The following is a 22,928-nucleotide window of genomic DNA, read 5'->3' as shown; positions in this document are numbered from 1 at the left end:
AACCTCTAATCTACTTTCTGTTTCTTATATACTTGCCTGTTCCAGATATTTCATATATATAGAATCATACAACGTGTGGCCCTTTGTGACTGGCTTTTTTTATTTAACATAATGTTTTCAAGGTTCATCCAAGTTGTAGCAAGTGTCAGTACTTTATTCCTTTTTACGGATAAATAATAGTCCATTGTTCGGATACACCACGTTGCGTTTATCAGTTTGTCACTTAAAGGACATTTGGGTTGTTTCCATTTTTCCCTATAATGAATAATGCTGCTATGAACATTAATGTACAAATTTTTGTATGGACATAAGTTTTTTTTTTTTTTAATTTTCACTGTGCTTTAAGTGAAAGTTTACAAATCAAGTCAGTCTCTCATACAAAAATTTATATACACCTTGCTATATACTCCTAATTGCTCTCCCCCGTAACGAGACAGCCTGCTCCTTCCCTCCACTCTCTATTTTTGCGTCCATTCGACCAGCTTCTGACCCCCTCTGCCCTCTCATCTCCCCTCCAGACAGGAGCTGCCCACACAGTCTCATGTGCCTACTTGTTCCAAGAAGCTCACTCCTCACCAGTATCATTTTCTATTCCATAGTCCAGTCCGATCCCTGTCTGAAGAGTTGGCTTTGGAATGGTTCCAGTCTTGGGCTAACAGAAGGCCTGGGGACCATGACCTCCAGGGCCCTAGTCTCAGACCATTAAGTCTGGCCTTTTTATGAGAATTTGAGGTCTGCATCCCACTGCTCTCCTGCTCCCTCAGGGGTTCTCTGTTGTGTTCCCTGTCGGGGCAGTCATCGGTTGTAGCAGGGCAGCATCTAGTTCTTCTGGTCTCAGGCTGATGTAGTCTCTGGTTTATGTGGCCGTTTCTGTCTCTTAGGCTCATAATTACCTTGTGTCTTTGGTGTTCTTCATTCTCCTTTGCTCCAGGTGGGTTGAGACCAATTGATGCATCTTAGATGGCCACTTGCTAGCATTTAAGACCCCAGATGTCACTCTCCAAAGTGGGATGCAGAATGTTCTCTTTTTTATTTTTTATAATTTTTATTGTGCTTTAAGTGAAAGTTCACAAATCAAGTCAGTTTCTCACATAAAAACCCATATACACCTCCCAATTACTCTCCCCCTAATGAGACAGCCCGCTCTCTCCCTCCACTCTCTCTTTTCCTGTCCATTTCCCCAGCTTCTAACCCTCTCCACCCTCTCATCTCCCCTCCAGGCAGGAGATGCCAACATAGTCTCAAGTGTCCATCTGATCCAAGAAGCTCACTCCTCACTAGTATCCCTCTCCAACCCATTGTCCAGTCCAATCCATGTCTGAAGAGTTGGCTTCAGGAATGGTTCCTGTCCAGGGCCAACAGAAGGTCTAGGGGTCATGGCCACTGGGGTCCTTCTAGTCTCAGTCAGACCATTAAGTCTGGTTATATGAAAATTTGGGGTCTGCATCCCAGTGTTCTCCTGCTCCCTCAGGGGTTCCCTGCTGTGTTCCCTGTCAGGGCAGTCATCAGTTGTAGCCAGGCACCATCTAGTTCTTCTGGTCTCAGGCTGATGTATTCTGGTTTATAAGGCCTTTTCTGTCTCTTGGGGTCCTAATTTACCTCGTGTCCTTGTTCTTCATTCTCTTTTGATCCCGGTGGGTTGAGACGAATTGATGCATCTTAGATGGCCACTTGCTAGCGTTTAAGACCACAGCCGCCTCTCTCCAAGGTGGGATGCAGAATGTTTTCTTAATAAATTTTATTATGCCAATTGACTTAGATGTCCCCTGCCAACTGATTTTTGTATATTTATCTTGTATCATGATACTCTGCTGAATTATTACTTTCAGTAGTTTTCTTGAGGATTCCTTAGGGTTTTCTGTGTATAAGATCATGTCATCTGCAAATAGAGATACTTTTACTTCTTCCTTACCAATCTGGATGCCTTTTATTTCTTTATCTAGCCTAATTGCTCTGGCTAGGACCTCCAACACAATGTTGAATAAGAGTGGTGATAAAGGCATCCTTGTCTGGTTCCCAATCTCAAGGGGAATGCTTTCAGGCTCCATTTAGGATGATGTTGGCTGTTGGCTTTGTAGAAATACCCTTTATTATATTGAGGAATTTTCCTTCTATTCCTATTTTGCTGAGAGTTTTTATCATGAATGGGTGTTGAACTTTGTCAAAGGCCTTTTCTGCATCAATTGATAAGATCATGTAGTTGTTATCTTTTGTTTTATTTATATGATGGATTATATTAATTGTCTTTGTAATGTTGAACCATCCCTGCATACCTGGTATGAATCTCACTAGGTCATGGTGAACTATTTTTGTGATATGTTGTTGAATTCTATTGGCTAGAATTTTGTTGATTTTTGCATTTAAATTCACGAGGGATATAGGTCTGTAATTTTCTTTTTTTGTGGTGTTTTTACCTGGTTTTGGTATCAGGGATACGCTGGCTTCATAGAATGAGTTTGGGAGTATTCCGTCATTTTCTATGCTCTGAAATACCTTTAGTAGTAGTGGTGTTAACTCTTCTCTGAAAGTTTGGTAGAACTCTGCAGTGAAGCCATTGGGGCCAGGGCTTTTTTTTTGTTGGGGTTTTTTAAATTACCTTTTCAGTCTCTTCTTTTCTTATGGGTTTATTTAGTTGTTCTACCTCTGTTTGTGTTAGTTTAGGTAGACAGTGTGTTTCTAGAAATTCATCTCTTCCTTCTATGTTTTCAAATCTGTTAGAGTAAAATTTTTCGTCATAATCTGATATGATTCTTTTAATTTCACTTGGGTCTGTTTTAATATCACCCAACTCATTTCTTACTCAGGTTATTTGCTCCCTCTCCTGTTTTTCTTTTGTCAGTTTGGCCAATGGTTTATCAATTTTGTTAATTTTTTCAAAGAACCAGCTCTTGGTCTTGTTAACTCTTTCAATTGTTTTCCTGTTCCCTATTTCATTTAATTCTGCTCTAATTTTTATTTGCTTTCTTCTGGTGCCTGAGGGTTTCTTTAGTTGCTCTCTATTCTAGCAGTAGGGATAATTCTCTGATTTGAGCCCTTTCTTCTTTTTGGATGTGTGCATTTATTGATATCAATTGACCTCTGAGCACTGCTTTCGCTGTGTCCCAAAGGTTCTGACAGAGTGTTTTTATTCTCATTGGATTCTATGAATTTCTTTATTCCAGCCTTAACGTCTTCTGTAACCCAGTTGTTTTTGAGCAGGGTATTATTTAGTTTCCAAGTGTTTGATTTCTTTTCCCTGCTTTTTCTGTTATTGATTTCTACTTTTATGGCCTTATGGTCAGAGAAGATGCTTTGTAATATTTCAATGTTTTGGATTCTGCTAAGGCGTGCTTTATGATGTAATATGTGGTCTATTCTAGAGAACGTTCCACGTGTACCAGAAAAGAAAGTATACTTGGCTGCTTTGGGGTGGAGTGTTCTGTATATGTCTGTGAGGTCAAGTTGGTTGATTGTGGCATTTAGGTCTTCCGTGTCTTTATTGAGCTTCTTTCTGGATGTTCTGTCCTTCACCGAAAGTGGTGTGTTGAAGTCTTCTAATATAATTGTGGAGCTATCTCACTTTTCAAACCTGTTAGAGTTTGTTTTATGTATCTTGCAGCCCTGTTGTTGGGTACATAAATATTTAATATGGTTATATACTCCTGGTATATTGTCCCTGTAATCATTACATAGTGTCCTTCCTTATCCTTCATGGTGGATTTAACTTTAAAGTGTATTTTGTCAGAAATGAATATTGCCACTCCTGCTCTTTTTTGATTGTTGTTTGCTTGATATATATTTTTTATCCTTTGAGTTTTAGTTTGTTTGTGTCCCTAAGTCTGAGGTATATTTCTTGTAGGCAACATATATATGGATAGTGTTTTTTAATTCATTCTACCACTCTCTGTCTCTTTATTGGTGCATTTAGTCCATTTACATTCAGTGTAATTATGGATAGGTATGAGTTTAGTACTGTCACTTTGATGTCTTTTTTTGAGTGTTGTTGACAGTTTCTCTCACTTAATGTTTTTGTGCTGAAAAATTTATACGTTTTCTTTTCCTCTTATTCGTTGTTGTTGATTTTGTTTCCGCTGAGTCTCTATTTTTTTCTTGTATTTTATTTTAATTAGTAGGATTGTTAGTCTCATTTGTGGTTACCTTAATATTTACTCCTATTTTCCTAAGTTTAAACCTAACTTTTATTTCTTTACATCACCTTGTCTTCCTCTCCATATGAAAGATCTATGACTACATTTCTTAGTCCTTCTTTATCGTTTTAATGTTGTCTTCTTTTACATAATGATATTGCCATTTCTCTGTTTTGAGCATTTTTTTTTAATCTTGATTAATTTTTGTGATTTCCCTATCTGAGTTGACATCTGATTGCTCTGTCTAGTATTTTAGTCTTCGGTTGATATCTCATATTATTGATTATCTAACCAGAGAACTCCCTCTAGTATTTCTTGTAGTTTTGGTTTGGTTTTTAAGAATTCCCTAAACTTCTCTGTATCTGGGAATGTCCTAGTTTTGCCTTCATTTTTGCTGGATATATGATTCTTGGTTAGCAGTTTTTTTTCCTTCAATGCTTTACATAAGTCATCCCATTGCCTTCTTGCCTGCATGGTTTCTGCTGAGTAGTCCGAGCTTATTCTTATTGACTCTCCTTCATAGGTGACTTTTTGTTTATCCCTAGCGGCTCTTAAAATTCTCTTTTTATCTTTGGTTTTGGCAAGTTTGATCAAAATATGTCTTGGTGACTTTCTTTTAAGATCTACCTTACGTGGAGTTCGATGAGCATCTTGGATAGATATCGTTGCCTTGTTCATGATATCAGGGAAGTTTTCTGCCAACAAATCTTCAACAATTCTCTCCATATTTTCTGTTATCCCTCCCTGTTCTGGTACACCAGTCACTCATAGGTTATTGATCTTGAGAGAGTCCCACATGTTTCTTAGGGTGGCTGGGTTTCTTTTATTTGATTTTTCTTCAAATATATTGGTTACAAGTGCTTTATCTTCAAGCTCACCAATACTGCCTTCCACTTGCTCAATTCTGCTTCTCTGACTTTCTATTGAGTTGTCTAACTCTGTAATTTTATTGTTCATTTTCTGAATTTCTGATTGCTGTCTCTCTATGGATTTTTGCAGCTTATTATATTTTTCATTACGTACCTGAATAACCTTTTTAATTTCTTCAACTGCTTTATCTGTGTGTTCCTTGGCTTGTTCTGTGTATTGCCTGATCTCCTTCCTGATGTCTTGAAGAGTTCTGTATATTAATCTTTTGTATTCTGCATCCAGTAATTCCAGAAAAGCACCTTCATCCAGAAGATCCCTTCTTTGTTTTGAGAATTTGTTGAAGTGATCATGGCCTGCTTCTTTATGTAATTTGATACTGACTGTTGTCTCCGAGTCATCTATAAGTTATTGTATGTTTATTTCATGTTTGCTTACTGTATCCTAGCTTCCTGCTTTGTTTTCTTTTGATATGCCCAAACAGGTTGTTTGAGTGAGCTAGCTTGATTATTTTCGCCTTTGACACTCTAATGTCCTGTCACCATATGGCTAGAACTGTTATCAGGTATATGAGCCTAGGAGTCTATTCACTTGTCTGTATGGATTCAGCTCAGATGTCCAGGTAGTTGGTCATCAAGTGTGTGGTACAGGCTGTGTCCTACAGTCTTAGAGGGGCAGGGATGATTGGTGTAGGTGCCTGTATCTGGTTGCAGCAGGGGGTCATGCTCTGAACAAGGCAGGGGGCTATGCTCTGAACAAGGCAGGGGGCTGACAACTGTCCCCAAGTGTCTGTGAGGAAAGTACATCCCCGTTCCCTACAGCGCACAGGTGGGTGTGTTCTGCACATGGACCACTGGCACCTAATACTTTTGATTGTAAGGACTGGTAAAATACCAGTTATCCTTGGGCCCCTGTTGTGGGTGGCTGGGTGACCTGAATGTAGCTACCAGTCCTTAGGCCCCTGATGTGGGTAGGTGAGGACCCTGTTTAATAGGCAAAGAGGTGTCAAACATCAAACACCCGCTTCTCCACCACACAGGTGAAACAGCTGCAGTCTGCCAATGTGGGTCTATTCTCCTGAAATACACCCACACAGGTCCATGCAGAGGGGAAAGGTATTCAAAGCCCACGGACCATTTATGCCTGGACAGAAGCTGCTTCTGTCCTGAGCTCCCAGTGTCAGTGGAGCTGACAGATTATCTTTTCTCCCAGTTGTGAATTTATTCCTTCTCTGTGGCCAGGAGAATGGCTCAGAGTGCACAGCAGGACCTATCTCAGGCCCGGGGATGTGGACAGCCACTGAAGCTGGCTTGGGAGTGGGGGTGCATAGTAATATATATGCAAGTACTTAGCTTTTGCTGGCAGCCCCGTTCTTTTCTGGTTTTGGTGGTGTGTAGGCTGTGCGGCTGGCTGTTTCTCCCTGAGGAAACTGTGGCTGAACGCTACCACCAGCCCCCTGCTGTCGCTCCCAGGAATGGTGCCTGAGGTTTCCCAGTGATTCAGGTCTGCCAACTCCTCTCCACTTCTGAACCATCTCTCCCTCCCCCTGCCACTAAGTCTGTTTTCTAAGTGTGCCTTTGATGTTCAGGGCTCCTAGCTTGTCATAAGAATAATCGTTTCACTTGTTTTTTCAGGTCTTTGCTATAAGAAGGTTTGCCAAAAGTGTCTGACTACTTTGCTGTCTTGGCACCACCTCTGGATATAAATTTTCATTTCTCTTGGGCAATATGCCTTGTCTTTTAAGGAACTGCCAGACAGTCTTCCAAAGTGGCTACTTTATTTTACATTTCCACTGGCAGTGAATGAAAGTTCCAAGTTCCCCACATCCTTGTCAACACTTCTTATCTGTTATCTGTCTTTTTTACTATAGCCATCCTAGTGGGTGTGAAGTGGTATCTCATTGTGGTTTTGATTTACATTTCCCTGAAGGCTAATGAAGTTCAGCTGGTAACCCAAAGGTCAGCAGCTCAAATCCACCAGGCGCTCCTTGGAAATCCTATGTGGCAGTTCTACTCTGTCCTGTAGGGTCACTAGGAGTCAGATTTAACTAGATAGTAATGGGTTTTTTTGGATCGCTAACGATGTTGAGCACCTTTTATGTGCTTATTGGCCATTATTTTTGGTATAACTTCTTTGGAGAAATGTCTGTTCAGACCCTTTGCTCATTTTTTAATTGGGTTGTCTTTTTATTACTTAGCTATATTTACATTTATATGACTTTATTAATTAGACCAGTCATATTTGCATAATTACATAAAAAATGAGTGCTCTTGAGGTTTGCTGATGAACTTGAAGAGGGCAGGCAGAGTGGGAACTTTCAGAAGCCCCAGAGCCTGACCAGAACATCTTGTTTTATTTGATTTCATATCAGAATAATATTTCACCTGAAAAAGGGCAGTCAATCTCAAAGTGTGGGTCTTGGATCAGAAGCAGCAGGATTTGGAAAATTGTTAGAACCACAAATTCTAGGGCAGCACTCCAGATCCACTGATTCAGAAATCATGCGTATGTGTGTGTGTGTGTGTGTGTGTGTAGGGTGGCAATCTGTGTTTCACAAATCCACCAGCTGATTCTGGTGTCCACTAAAGTGTGAAAAACACTGGATTTAACTGTTCAACTCTTCCTGCATCAAAGTGGCCTGAAGACTACTTCCTGGTATTCCAATTGGCAGTACATTATGTATGTGTAACAGTATTATTATTTTTTTACTTAGTTGCATGTTATTGGTTAAATATATATTTATAGACTGGGTTTATTTTCTTTAGTGGGAGAATTCATTTTTATCTGCAAGCAACCAAGAAATGAAATTTAGAGACCATCACCTTCTGAGATGGTCTTTCCTATGGTAAAAAAAAAAAATTATAAGAGGAGGTAATTTCCCAAGGGCACCTACTCTGTCTCACTAATACATCCTATACTACCTTTAATATCAAAATGGATTTAATTTTCTTTGTTAACAATAGATCAAGTCCTAGGACTGATTTTTTTTTTATGTTTATTGTTAGAAATCATGACTAGAAATAAGTAAAAATCTCCTTCATTGCCTATGCTTATTTTTGCAATAGTGAATGAGTCATTCAAATACCCAGGAAATAAATGGACATGCTTCCTGACAGATGTGTGGCCTCCCAATTGCCCAGAGATGTCTTCCTGCTTTCACATATCTCACAGACTACGGAAGAAGTTTTCAGCTGGCCTCAGAAACTTAAGATAAGGCTGCTTCATGTTAATGGTCATTTGTATGAGACCTTGTCACTGCCCACTGGTGGCTCAGTTGTTTAATTAATTAATGCATTAATTTTTATTGTGGTAAAAATATATATAACATTTGCTGATTCGACTTTTTTTTTACATGTACAATTCAGTGAAAGTGGTTATTATTCATCATGGTGTACAACCATCACTACTACCTGTTTCCAAATTACTCCACCACCATTAATGGAAATTCTGTGCTGGTAGCTGGATTTTTCTAGTCCTTGACAATCCAAGCATTTGGAATCATAGAAATAATCTTTGGAAAACTTGCCATGTTGACCTGATCATTCTGATGAATATTAAGTTAACATTCTCTCTCACCTTAGTGGTTTTAATGGAGAAATGGCTCTCAAATTAGAACTATAATTTCTTCAAATTGAGGAATTAAAAAAAAAAAAAAAAACTAGTTAGTAGCAAACACGTGGAACTCATTATTCCAAGTAGTCCGAGCCAAAAATGTGGACAGATTATAAAGAGTGAAATCATGGATGACAGTGATGAGGGGAACCAGTATGTTAGGTATTTATTCTTCACCTTTGAGGGTACATCAGAGAGGACAAAAATACTTTCACCTGTATTGTGAAAATGGCCCCTCATGACCATTTCTGTTTCTCTCCTTCCTTCCTCACAATCCCTGCCATTTATGCTACCCACTCTTCATAAGAATCTTGGGTCTTCTTGGCCTTTATACTCTTTTTACAGGCTCTTTCATTAACCTGTAATAAGCATAAACCTAGTGTGTAGAGGGAATAATAATATATTTCTGCTTTTATAAAAGCTTTTCAAGTCTTCCGATATTCCTTTTGAATATTTATCTTCTATGGCTATTATTTCTAATTTGTATACAGGTTTCTCTTCAAGTTCCCTTGCTATTTAACTTTCAATTTTTCTCTTTTTAAAATCTTTCATCTTTATTACTTGCTCTGTGAATTGTTATTATGTTCTCATAAATTACCCTTTTCCTTTTTCCTATTTCTTTTCTTTTTATAAACAACCCTTTCTCCATCACTCTGTTAAATTAGGGTAATTGTGCTTAAAACTCAATTCCCAGTTTGGATTGTATAATATTTTATTATGTGAATATAAAAATAAATGATTTCCATATTTACTTTCCTAAATCTTCTTCTTAATGTATGTGAATCACAGTTCTTTATTTTATATTAAAAATTCATCAATGTAAATAGGTCCTATTGTCAAAAACAACTAACAAATGTTAGGTAAGAAGAAAAATAATTTAAAATTTTACACAGCCTCAATTTATTTTAAATAATTAGTTTACAGCTCTCCTATATATTTTGTTTTTTGGTTTCAGATGGGATCAAGTTTCCTTAGTTGGCTTAACCAAACCCATTGTCCTCGAATCAATTTTGACTCATGGTGACCCAATAAGCTACAGAGTAGAATTGCTCCACAGGGTTTTCTTGGGTATAACCTTTAAGGAAGCAGATCGCTGGACCTTTTTTCCTTGGTGCTGCTGAGTGGGCTTGAACCACCAACCTTTAGGCTTAGTCAAGCGCAAACTGTGCCACCCAGCTGGCTTAAAAAAGCACAAAACCAAACCTGTTGCTGTTGAGTCAATTCTGACTCATAGCAACCCTATATGACAGAGTAGAACTGGCCCACAGGGTTTCCAAGGAGCAGCTGGTGGATTGGAACTCCTAACGTTTTAGTTAGCAGCTGAACACTTACCCACTGTACCACCAGGGCTCCCCAGTTGGCACGTCGTTTTTGTTATGTGCCATTGAGTCAGTTCTGACCCATAGTGACCCTATGTACCACAGAACAAAACACTGTCTGGTACTGTGCCATTCTCACAATAGTTGTTGGGCTTGAGCCCATTGCTGCAGCCACTGTGTCAATCCATCTCATTGAGGGTCTTCCTCTTTTTCACTGACCCTCTACTTTACCAAGCATGATGTCCTTCTCCAGGGACTAAGCCCTCCTGATAATATGTCCAGTTGGCTTAATTGGTCCTAATTTATGCTTTTTTTAAAAAGGTAATTCTGGCTATAGTGTGGAGGATGGACTGGAAAGAGACAAAAGAAGCTGCTAAGAGACCTGGTAGGAGGGTACTTCTGTGGTCTAGTGGGGGCTGGCCACAGTGGAGATGGAGAGAGGTGGGTGTGTGAAAGAAAAAGTTTGGAGTAGAACTGAAAAAGCTTAGTTACCGACTAGGTGTGAGGGCAGTGAGGAAAATGAGTGTCAAGGATGATTTACAGGGTTTTGGCTTATGTAAAAAGGTAGATGGGTGGCAGATTCATTCCCTGCGGCAGGGAACATGGGCAGAGGTGGCAAATATCACCTAAGGAAAGCACGCTGCTACTTGAACTTTCAGTGTGCGACTGTAGTCTATTGTCCCATTTCAATACTTTACTCAGAGTCATAGAAGCGATGTACCTGCATATACACATCATTTTTTACATGTACAGAATTTCCTATGATAGGAATCCCAGATACAAGCAGTATGAAGCTAGATAAATTAAGGTGTTCATGTCTGTCTGTGCCTAGCTTGACATAATAACATATCTATTGGCTGTTGCAATTTTCATTATTCACTGAGAGTTCAACCAGTGAATTTTCACCCCTGGTGCCAAGAAATATGCAATCCTTTCTTGCTGGCTGTATGTCTGACCCCAGCTCTAGCCTGGAATCAACTTCCTGAAATTACCTGCTCTCTGAATCCAAATTCCTCACTAAGCCTGTCTCCTTCTCTCTCTCTCAGGTTAGATCAAGTTCCCTATGCTCACCTGTCACAATTTCCTGTATCTTCTAACTCAACATTCATTTCCTTCTAATGTGGGCTCCCTGGCTGCTAAGGCTCCCATACTTAAATTTCTCATCCCCATTTTCACCCCCCTTTCTGTATTTTTTTTTTTTTTTCTGATCTTTCCTTCCCACTCAGTTTCTTTTACTTAGCTGATCTGGTCATTCTATCTTCCTTCTTGTCTTATCCGACGCCAGTCACTCTATCTCCCTCTGAGTCATTATAAAGCCAACATCCCCAAACCTTGATCTCAAACATAAGTTTAAGGGAGTATTTTAGCTTTTTTAGACAAAGGGTAAAATTACAGTGCATTTATTCAAGGACAGAGGCCCTATTCTTTATTACAGGAGCTTTCTGGTCATTTAAAAGGAAACAAAACTTACCGCTTCATCTGTAAGAGTTGGGTCTTCTTCTCGAGACTTGTATGACAGTGAACTAAATCTCTGAGAACAAACACAGAACAAAAGAAAGTAGTTTTAAGCTATTAATTCAACTTTTTTTTTTTGCATATTTTTTGATATGTCTGTAAAAATGTTTTCAAATTATTTTTTATGTATTTGGGATGTAAACACAAAGAAATTATGTGAAGCATTTGAGAAATAAACACAAAATCTATTGTGTGATCTTTTTGATGCCTAGTAGTATTACACTTACAGAAATTTCTTGTAATTTTATATTTGAATCTGTAGGTACAAATGAGCCAAATAATTATTTAGGCTACTAAAAAAAAAAAAAAAATACTTTTTTTTTTAAAAAAAAAATCAAATGCCTGAATTTTATATTTCCACAGTTTGTATTAGTTATCAGAAAGATCCTCGAGTTATCTGGAAACTTTTCAAAGCTAATATCGAAATCAACTCACATTTTGTGAAATATGATTAGTGCAAAGGGGAACAGGTTGATTGTTCAGTGTTTCTTATAATATGAACAGGGTAAGAATATTCTGCAAGATAATTATTCAATTTGCTGGGAAGAACCAGTCTCTGAACTGTTGGAGAGGGGGAGCTAGGTGATGCGGTAATCAGGAAATATGCCTAATTTGCTTTGTAAAGGAAATCGGACTCTGAAATTGTCACGGAAGAGAATAAGAGTCACACTTTATGTCAGGATTAAAAGACCTTGAGAGGATGTCTAGTAGCACCCCCCTCCTCCCGCAAATAAATTTGTCCTGTTAAAATAAGGATTTATTTAAACCTTCCCAGATGTAAACAAAACCCCCAAATAAACATTTTAAGACTTTCCCCAAAGGTTCTTCCTTTGGCAAACCATCCTTATATACTTAACTACCCCTCCAACACCCAGCTCTATCCAGGCCAAGGGATTTTCAAGTCCTATCATTCTTATTCTTACTTAGCGTTGATCAAAAATCTAACTGATTACTGATAAAAAGAATTGAAAACATTGAGACACAGAAGAATTTGTTGAATTTGCTCTAACAAGTAAAATCATGCAGGGTTCTCCCTCAGTAAAATAAATTTAATGTGCAAATCTGCTCAACTTATTTGATAAACATGTTATGCACATGTGGTTGGACAAACTGGATACTAGACAATTTCCTCTTGACAGGCTGGAGAAGGGTTTCCCCAGGCAAGTCAGAGTGTCATTTCCAAAGTCAAGTCACGCACAGGATATGAAACAACACAGCCTGAGTGTGGATGGCTGGCAAACACAAAGGGTGGACACACACACCTTGAATTAAATGATAAGCGGATGGCTCTTGATGATTTTTAGGAAGCCTATGGATTTGAAAGGTCAAGCCTGAGAAAATTCTGGATTTGTCACAAGCAGTGTCCTCACGCCAAAGGAACGTCTACGTCTGTGAATGGGCCTAACACATACCGTGTTCTGAGCTCCATATTTTGGTGTGACCCAGCTGACTGAATATGAAGTTGAAGCTCATGAAGACTACTCAAATGTGAACAGAATTGTACTTAAGGCAAACACAGTGATTTGAGATAAAGGTGGAACATTAACACCGAATGACAGACCCTTGAGTATCACGAGAAGTTTGTTTTTTCCTTACCAAATAAAAATCAAATGTGTGATGTAATTCATGAATTAGACAAATACCTAGATGGGCAAAGATGAAGGCAACACTATTTTTTGGTGGTGTCACAAATGGAACAGATGGCATATTGGCAGTGAAATTTAGCATAAAAATCCTTAAGTGGTTTTCTTTTGATTGTACAGTTCAATCCAGAAAAATACTTACTAAATACAACTGACACAGCCCAAATCATTAAACATATCTATTATTCATTCACTTACCACTTTTTAAAAGGACACTGCAGTTCTATCTTTTGAGGCCAGCCCTGGACATGCGTTAGACAGGTCTGTGCAGGTAACCCCCAGCAAGATCTGCTGCTGCTTTAGCTGGGGACCACTTTCCCTCTGAATAAAGTTAAATGTGGCCCTGGGGGTATCATTATTTAATTAATTCTTCAAAATGTTAACCACATCAGTCAAGTTCCTGTCCCCACAAATAAAGTTCTCTTAAGAGTGGTTTGAGTGACAAGTTAAGTCTATGGGAATACACTTCTTTGTAACAATATCTAGGAAAGATTTTTTTAAAAACAACTTTTACTGCGAGGTGCAATTAGATAATGTTCTTGAGTGCTTAAGAAATGTCGTATGCTTTATGTCAGTTTCAATACAAACAAATAAGCTTATCAAGCCTCTGGATTTTTTTTTTTTTTAATTAAACATGTCTTAAGGCGCTATTAACACATTCTGAGGAAAAGTAAAAAAATTCCAAGAAAAAGCTAAAATTATGCAATTTGTGAAAAATCTGAGATGTGTAAACTTGGCAAATGCCATATAACTAATTTTGGGTATTTAAAAAATTTTAATACATCTACAAAGAAAAAAAAGGATGAAGTTCATTATATAGTAGGCCATATTTAAAATTTTTTTTTTACTGCACAATATCTGCATTCTCTTATCTGAATTTTGGCATCACTTTCTTGACTAACGAAAGCCTGGCTCTCCCTGCTGAATACACTGCTTTTCCAGCTGTCCTTTGCAAGTGGTTGGTGTTCCTCCTGGCATCCTTGTACCATGTAGCCAGGACATGGCCTCAGTCATTCCCAGGCCATCCTTCTTCCTTTCTCCCCTACAACTCCCAGTGTGCTACCGACCTGTATCACCCACTACGCTTTACCCCAGGCTGGTTATCCCTCCCACCATTTCTCAAGGACTTTGGCCCCTCATTGATTCTCTAGCTCATTTCCTGTTTTAATTCTTGGTGATTTGAACAAACATGTATCCTTCCAAACCCTGTCTGTCAGTTCCTTGACTTCTCCCCCACTAACCTTGTCCTCCACCTGACCTCACCACTCACTCTCAATAGTTACATCCTAGACTTTCACTTATCATCAACTACAACCTCCTTTTGGACCAGCTGCCATGGTTCCAGTTTATTCCTTCTATAACCCAACTCAACAATCCTTCCACACTACTGGGATCCAACCACCTTGTCAATGTATCCATTCAATGTATCACCTTCTTGATGTTCTTTGTATTATCTAGCTTCAACTCCATAGTCAACCATCATAATCGCCACTTTAAATGTTCAACTCCCTGCTCACTGGTGAGCACAGTCCTCAAGGGAGTCCTTAATGCTGCTCCCTATGGTACTATGTTTCCCTCATATATCCATCCTCCACTCTCCTAGCTGTCTATGTCACATCTTCTCTCTCCCCAACCTCAATACCTTCTCACCCATCTTTACTCTTAGCTAATGACTTTGCTTCTTAGTTCACTGAGAAAACTGAAGGAATCAGAAGAGAAATTTCTTTGAACACCTACCCCACACCCATTCCCCACCAGCCTCTGCGGTCATGTGTTTCTCCTTCCTCCGTTACCACAAATACACATTCTATGCTCCTCTTTTAGGTGACTCCTTCCTCCTCTGCATCTACTCATGAAACAGCTCCAGAAAGTCTCCCATTTTGTCTACATCATCTGCTTTTCCCTTCATGTGGGATCATTCCTATCCTATTATTTCTCCCATCTTAAAAAAAAGAAACAAAATCAACCTTTCTTCTAGCTTCACCTTTTATTCTTTTATAGCAAAACCTCTTAAAAAGAGTTGTCTAAGTGAGTCACTCAAATAATTTTTCTCCTTTTTTTTTTTTTCTTTCTCCAACCCATTTCAGTCAAGATTCTGCCTCCAGCATGCCAATGAGCTGCTCTTGTCAAGGTCACCAGTCACCATCACATCACTAGTGTGACAATCAATTCTCAGTCGTCATCTTTCCTGACCTGTCAGCTGCATGTGACACAATAGACTATTCCTTCCTCTCTGGACACTCTCTTCACTTTGGCTTCCAGGACACATCACTTCCTTGCTTTTCTTTCCTACTTTAGTGTGCTCTGCTGGGTCCTTTTCCTTTCCCGGACCTCTATCCTTGGGACTTTTCTAGTTCCTATTTACAATCTCTCATTCAATGATCTCATAGCTTTAATAACCACATTTTTGCTGACAACTTTTAAAGGTACAAATCCAGCAGAGGCCTTCCTCTTAACCCTGCTCATCTACCCAGCTGCTATCTGATATCTCTAGCTGGATGTCAGTATTTTTCCTAAATGAAACGAGTCCAACACTTGATGCCCAATCTCCCCCAAATCTGCTGCCCCCAGTCTTCAGTTCATGGTGATTCTATCCTTTCAGTAGCTTACACCGAAACCTAGGATTCATGTCTTCTTTCATACTTGATCTTTCAGCAAATCTCTCATTACTTTCATTGCTCTGCCCTGATTCAACCCACCATCATCTCTTGCCTGGTTTACTGGAACTGCCACCCCCAATTGGTCTGCTTGCCTCTACCCTCGTCCCACTACAGTACTATAGTCTAATGTCAACACTGTAGTCAGAGTGACCCTTTAAACACATAGGCTGGATTAGGCCATTTTTCTGCCTAAGATTCTCTAATGATCCAATTTTACTCGGATTATAAGACAAACCTATATAGGATCAAGCCCCTGGTTACCTGTTTCCCTACTGCTCTTATCCTTTCCTTTTCCTCTCCAGCCACACCGGTCCCTTTCCTCTTCCACCAATAGGCCAGGCATGTTTTAGCTTCAGGTTCTTCACACTGGCCATTCCCTATGCTTCCTTTACTCTTCCCCAAGAACGTGCACAACTCATTCCCTTGCCTCCTTTCACTCTTGGCTCAAATGTCACCTTCACAGCCAGGCATACCCTGACTACCCTAGTCAAGCTTGTAATCCCACCACACTTTTCCAATTCCTTTTATTCTGTTCTATTTTTTCCTATAAACTTTGAAATATTCTAAAATATCATATAATTTACTTGGGTATCATGTTTATGTTAATTTTTCCTTACTAAAGTGTGAGCTCCATGAGGGCAGGGATTTTAATTCACTTATATGGTTTGTTCACTGGTATAATCCAAGCACCTAGAAGAATGCGTGGCACATAGTAGGTGCTCATTAATAAAATGTTCTTACTGAAAGAATGAATATTAAATATTTCCAATATTCTAAATGCCTTAAAATTAGGACTGTTTATATGGAGATGATGGATTACTCATTTTACTATACTGTAGAAAGGTAATCTTGTTCCTATGTTGGTGTTTCCAGGTTCTAATGAAAAATCTGGAGAACTACTTACTAGAAGTGATTGGGCAATTAACCCTCTGATCTTTCAAATGATTGTAAGTAAAATAGCTTTAACTGCCTTACGCAGCATAAACTCTAAATTGGTTTTATTACCTTTTGTTAAAAGAAGGGTAGAAAACTAGACCGTAGTTTTGCATTTTATGAATGTGCTCATAAATACTTTTATCTGAAATTAGTTTACATTTATCGTAAAAGGTTGGTGCTCTCAAAAGTGGATTTCATGGATAATATGAACAGTTGAACTCCATTCTCAGAACACTACGAGGACTGAAAATTACAAAAAGTGACTTTCATGGTTTGACATATGGAACCATAGCTGGGGTCTACTTTTTGATTGTGAACTCCAAAAGTTTTCTAATGCCTCTACTGATAACCACTACTTGCCCTTCCTACCAAGAGTAGAGCAGAAGAAGAGAACCTTCATATTTTCTGTGCAGAGGAGAGAAATTAGATATTAGTGGCCTGAAGAAGACTGAGCTTGGTTAAACCCCAAGAAGACTTTGACAACTGGAGATGTGAAGTTCAAGTTAATGTAGCTCATATATCAAGTTGTCATACACACAGAGAGAAGGCTTGTGGATGGTTAATACATGTTTGAGCCTTGTTAAATTAATAATCTAAATTTAAGAGTTATATGTTATTGTTTAGAAACTGTTTACTTGATATTACTTAAAAGTATATATCATCATAGGTGAAGTTAGCATAACCTGACCAAGGTAAGTAAAGACACTAAGAAGTATGTGAGAAAAAGGGAAAATTTCAGTAAATGCTATAACATATACACAATTTTGCAACAACAGTAATAACAACCAAAAAACATGTGTGTGGTCACATAGGTAGATATAGATGCATATGTGTGTAAAGGAAGGCATATGTGAGTAAATACGTGCGCATGCAGAGGTGTATCCGTAGGCATATGTGTACATACGTTTGTATGTGCTGCATATATACCTACATACATAACAAACCACATGGGGGCACAGGTACAGAGGCTTCTTAGACATATCTAAACAACCTGTGGGATTGGTTTCTTAGGTCAAAAGGCATGGGACCATAGTCTTGGGGGACAACTTAGTCAATTGGCCTAACATAGTTCACAAAGATAATGCTCTACATTCTAGTTTGGTGAGTAGCACCTGGGGTCTTAAAAGCTTGTGAGCATCCATTTAAGATACAACTATTGGTCTCTAGTCATATGGAGCAAAAGAGAATGAAGGAAATCAAAGGCTCATAGGACTAATAGCTCACACAAACCGCAACCTCTTTAAACCTGAGACCAGAAGAACTAGATGGTGCCTGGCTGTCACTACTGACTTTTCTGACCAGCGACAAAATAGAAGGTCCCAGAAAGAATGAAAGAAAAATGTAGAACAAAACTCATATTCCTAAAAAAGGCCAGACCTGTTGGATCGATAAAGACTAGAGGAACCCCAGAGACTATCACCCTAAGATACCCTTTGAACTTGGAATTGAAGCTATTAAACGCTATCACCTATGAGTAACGTGCTCCTTTAAACAATTAACTATATGAGACCAAATTGTGAACATTTACCCAAAAGCAAAGATGAGACAGCAATGAGGGGAAGGGAAGCTAGATCAAGGGAAACAGAACAGAATGGAAATAATAAGAATGCTGACACACTATAAAAAAATTGTAATCGATGGCACGGAACAATTTGTATAAAAATTGTTAACCCGTAATATCTGTTGCCGTTGAGTCAATTCTGACTCATGGTGACCCTATAGGACAGAGTAGAATTGCCCTATAGGGTTTCCAAGGAAGGGCCAGTGGATTCAAACTGCCAACCTTTTGGTTAACAGCATAGCTCTTAAGCACTGTGCCACCAGGACTCCAAAACTTGTTAAAAGGGAACCTAATTTTCTGTGTAAACTTTCCCCTAAAACACAATAAAATATTATTATTAAAAAAAAAGCATATATAATCTGGGAGTCCCTGGGTGGAGTAAATGGTTAATGTGCTCGGCTGCTAGCTGAAAGGTTGGAGGTGTGAGCCCACCCAGAGGTGTCTTGAAAGAAATACCTGATAATATACTTCTGAAAAGTCAGCCATTGAAAATACTGTGGAGCACAGTTCTACTCTGACACACATGGGGTTGCCATGAGTTGGAATCAACTCAAAGGCCACTGGTTAGTGGTACCTGTGAGTGGTTTACTGTTGACATGCCTCAAGCTTTGATTTCTAGGATGGTGGAAGGGTGAAGGTCACCGTGCTTGAGGTAGCAAGATGCAGAAGAGGCTAAATGTGTGGCAAAGAGATAGTCTCTCCACTTAATTTTTGGTCTTCGGAACGAAGATGATAATACTTGCCCCTATTTAAGCTTGATGTAAAAATTAGAAAATATTCAAGTAAGGAGCTGAGAGAGAAATATTTTAGAAACATGTTTTCACTATTTTGTTACTTGGAGGGGGAAAAAAGTCAAACACAGCTTACATTAAAACATCTGTCATCGTTCAACAAACTTAAAAGTGTTTGAATATATTTCCCAGAACAATGTGCAAGGAAAGCCTCAAGATTAGTTAGATTCCTAGTCATGATAGAAGCACATAAAATAAAAACGCCAGGGCCCACCTTGTTGATTTCAGTGGTTCCCTCAGTGGCTCCTTCTTCATCTGCTGGTCTCTCTTCTTTCTCCTGAAGGTTTTCTTTCTCATCTAGAAGTTTAACAGGGACAGGTGGTGGGGTCTCCTCTTCTGGATCATGTGAACTTCCAAGAACAATCTCTGAGTTAGCACTTTGTCGGCATTTTTTGTTTTTGTCCACTGAGGCATATTCAGCAAACTCCATTTTGCCCTGGGTCTGGGGCTCTGGAAGTTCCTTCAAGGTGGTAATAGACTTGGACTTGCCATTGTGGCCTTTATCCGGATGTGTAGTTGCTCCCACCTCCTTAATTTCTTTCACCGTTTCATACAAGCAATCTTCTACCATATTTTCTTGGGAGGAACTATCCTTGAGCACTTCATATGGGCCTTCCATTCCGCCACTCTGGTCCCCATCCACACTGCTAGCATTGACCGTTGTGTCTACTGTGCTGTTAGGAGGAATTCTGGGCAACTCCCGACTCTGATGACATTTTGAAGGCCTCCCTGCACTGTCCTGGGAGTCCAACAGATCAGAAGCTGAGGTCTCTACTTCCTCATAATGTTGCATGCAGGTCATTGTACTGTCTTCTGAAAGAACTAAAGCAGTAGAAGTATTAAAATTGGAGAAGACAACTCCTTAAATAATCATTGCAGTGAATCAGATCATGTAAATAAAGCTAGGTTACATAAAGAGGCTTACTTTAGATTAGACTCACAGGCTGCAAATTACAGATGCATGACTGTCAGTTGATAGTCTTATTTCAATCACAGTTTTAGACCAAAGCTGTCTATTACATACTTCCAACACAACATTTAATAAATTACCTTGGCTATAAGTTTTTTTTTTTTTAATAAGTTTAGCCCACAGTTATTTCATTACTTATTGTTATACCTGAGGAGACCTCTTGTGGGCAGAGTGTCCACTACGGGCAGAGGATGAAAGTGACATTTGATGGGGCTGAAAGGTATGAGGCTGGGCACCAGAAAAGGGAACATACGTGGTGGTCATTCTCCCAGACTCTACCGGCCTACACTTGTTTGGGGGGAATAGCTGGTAGACAGCCCCTTTCAAAGGTCACTTTCACTTGGCAGACGTATTGGGAACAACTGGGTAAACATGTACCCATAAACCAGTATTACAAAGGGACCTAACACCCCATGTTCCCCTTTAAAGGCTTTTTTCCATCTCACCGCATCCTTCTCCACCTCAACATTCCTATCTCAAATTAGAAAATCCAAATGTGAAACCCATGGATTGGTACAGAAATGTTATTGTGTGAAGCCATTCTGTTATCCCTTTATCAAATACTTTTGAATGCCTACTATGTGCCAGGGACTGTTCAAGGTGCTGAAGATACATCGTTAAACAAACAAAGAGTCATGCCTTTATGGTGCTTACACAGTGGACGGCAAGTTACTAAATTACTGTGTCTTACTTCGGGGGGATTAGAAATAGGGCCCCTAAGGGGTATTTAGAAAAATGATAATGGATCACTCAACCCTTCTGAATTTAACAATAACACCACTGTATTCTAAGTACTGAATCATCATGGAGGCAGCTGAACTTTTGCCCCTGGCTCTAGTCAGCTGTGTTATGGTGGACGGGGATGGGCACTGGAGTCTAAAGACTTGGGGGCCAATACTGGCTGATCCACAGTTTCCTTATAACCATCTGGTAACAATATGACCTCCCACCTCCGGTGAAATTGCTTTGTACTCCATAAAGTGTCAAGCAATATAGTCGTGACATTTGTGAGCAAGAGCCTATCATGTATTAAATGGGCATAGTTGTTCAGAGCAGGAGCTCAGGACTCAAGATTTTCTGGTTCAAATTATAGATCTTCAACTCACTAGCTGTATGATCTCAGGCAACGTAATTAGTCTCTGTGGTAGGCAGAATAACGATCAGCCCTAAATATGTCCAGATCCTAATCCCTGAAACCTGTGAATATGTTATATTATTCATCCAGATGAAATTATTTTTGCTATAAGTGGTAGTAATACTAAAAGTGAGCAAGGCCCCACTTCCCAGATTTTGAGCTACATTTTTTGAAACCCAATAACTTTCTTAGGAGATGAGGCTTATGTGGAAAGCTGACATTTTTGTAGAACTTACTGTCGCCATTGGTGAGTGCTCCATTGTGATCACTGCTGGCAAGTGCATCGGTTGCCAGGCTAGTAACGGAATGGCTGAACATCTCCTTGTCTGACGTCTGCAAACACAAACACATACCATTGCTAAGAATCTAGGCTACGTGGAAGAGAAGAATATATGTGGCTTTTTCTAAAAATTAAATCACTACCACCGCCAACAAAAATCCACTCAACCCATAAGACTTGTATGTAGAACACTAGAAATCTGGTTAGATTCATCAGGAAAGTCTCGAACTGTGCTATCTGACAGTACACGAGCAACTAGACACATGTGGCTATTTAAATTGAAATTAAGTTAAAAATTGAGATCTTCAGCTGTACCAGTCATATTTCAAGTACTGAGTGGCCACGTGGGGTAAATGGTTACTGTACTGGACAGAGAAGAAGGGAAGACACAGCACATGCCCAGCAGTGTAGAAAGTATTACAGGACATTCCTGCCCTAGAATCTAAGCATTACTGGGAATCTTCCAGGGCCATCTGCATATCACCTGGTGATCTACAAATGGCTACAGGTAGGTCATGAGATATCAATCCCCTTAGCTCAAGGAGAGAACCAGAACCCCAAAGGCACGTCAAATTGTCTCCAGCAGAGAGCAGCCTTACCCTTGTAACACAGGTACTATAAAATGCTATTATTTCAAAAGGTGCACTATGATATGAAGAACACTGAAAAGCATCACCCTTCATCAGGAATGGGCTTAGTCTGGTCAAAGACAGATATTCCACTAATGTCTGAGTCTATTTTATAACCAGGCAAGTTTCTGGCTTCAAGGTTCTCAAAAACAATCATATGCTACAAAGTAGCTTACCAAACATTTCTATTCTTAAAAACAAATTCAGGACATTTGGAGGGGAGAATGGTCTTGAAGGTTTATTTTCTGCTGGCTGAGAACACATACATACTGTGTATAATAACATACCAAACTGAGCTATAGCTATAATCTATATGAGAAGTCAAAAACAAGTTGGCAGTTCAAGTATTTCTGTAAATTTCTTTCATACTAAAGTCTGACAATTGATAAATCAAAACTAGGCTGTCAGCACTGAATGTCAAATTTGGTTCCTTATAAAATCATGCTGTGTGCCTTCTGCTCCAAAGGTGCCATTACGAAGGGTCATAAAGGGCAGTAGCTTGAATCACTGCTGCTGATATAATCTGCTCCTCCATCCTTTCTCATGGAATGCATGACCTGTGTGGCCCAGGAGGGGGCATGCATGTGGGACCATGCACCAGACTCCATATGGAAAGTTCTGATGTAAACGGCATGGGAATCTTGGCTAGCTGCCCTCGCAAACTGATTCATGATTGGGAATCAAATTCTAAATAATAATAGATAGCAAACAGCTCATCCTGTGTCATGATCTGAAAGTTTATTGGAAGTCAGCTGTTTCAATTCATGGAAGCCCATATTCGATGAGCACCTACGACGTGAGTCACTGTGCTAGGTTGCCAGGAACTTGAGATGTGTGTGCTAATCTCACAGAGATAATGTTATAAGTGGGAAGGAGGGGGATG

The 22,928-nt window shown here is 39.3% G+C and overlaps 1 protein-coding gene across 9 annotated transcripts in view; it reads right to left on the bottom strand.

Moving 5' to 3' along the window:
• PAG1 (phosphoprotein membrane anchor with glycosphingolipid microdomains 1) overlaps positions 1 to 22,928 on the bottom strand; it is a 200,697-nt gene that overhangs the window by 7,058 nt on the left and 170,711 nt on the right. For all 9 annotated transcript variants that reach the window (XR_007513343.1, XM_049854473.1, XM_049854471.1 and 6 more), the window contains 3 exons: positions 21,373 to 21,469; positions 19,246 to 19,853; positions 11,397 to 11,456 (listed from right to left, as the gene is read on the bottom strand). Coding sequence is in view for 8 of the 9 variants with exons in the window: in XM_049854473.1 (XP_049710430.1) it covers positions 11,397 to 11,456; positions 19,246 to 19,853; positions 21,373 to 21,469 (765 nt within the window). In the remaining variant the exon portion in view is untranslated. The remainder of the gene's footprint in view (positions 1 to 11,396; positions 11,457 to 19,245; positions 19,854 to 21,372; positions 21,470 to 22,928) is intronic.

The sequence above is a fragment of the Elephas maximus genome, chromosome 15, assembly GCF_024166365.1.
Source record: "Elephas maximus indicus isolate mEleMax1 chromosome 15, mEleMax1 primary haplotype, whole genome shotgun sequence".
Classification (NCBI taxonomy): domain Eukaryota; kingdom Metazoa; phylum Chordata; class Mammalia; order Proboscidea; family Elephantidae; genus Elephas; species Elephas maximus.
This window is presented reverse-complemented; position numbering and strand designations above follow the sequence as displayed.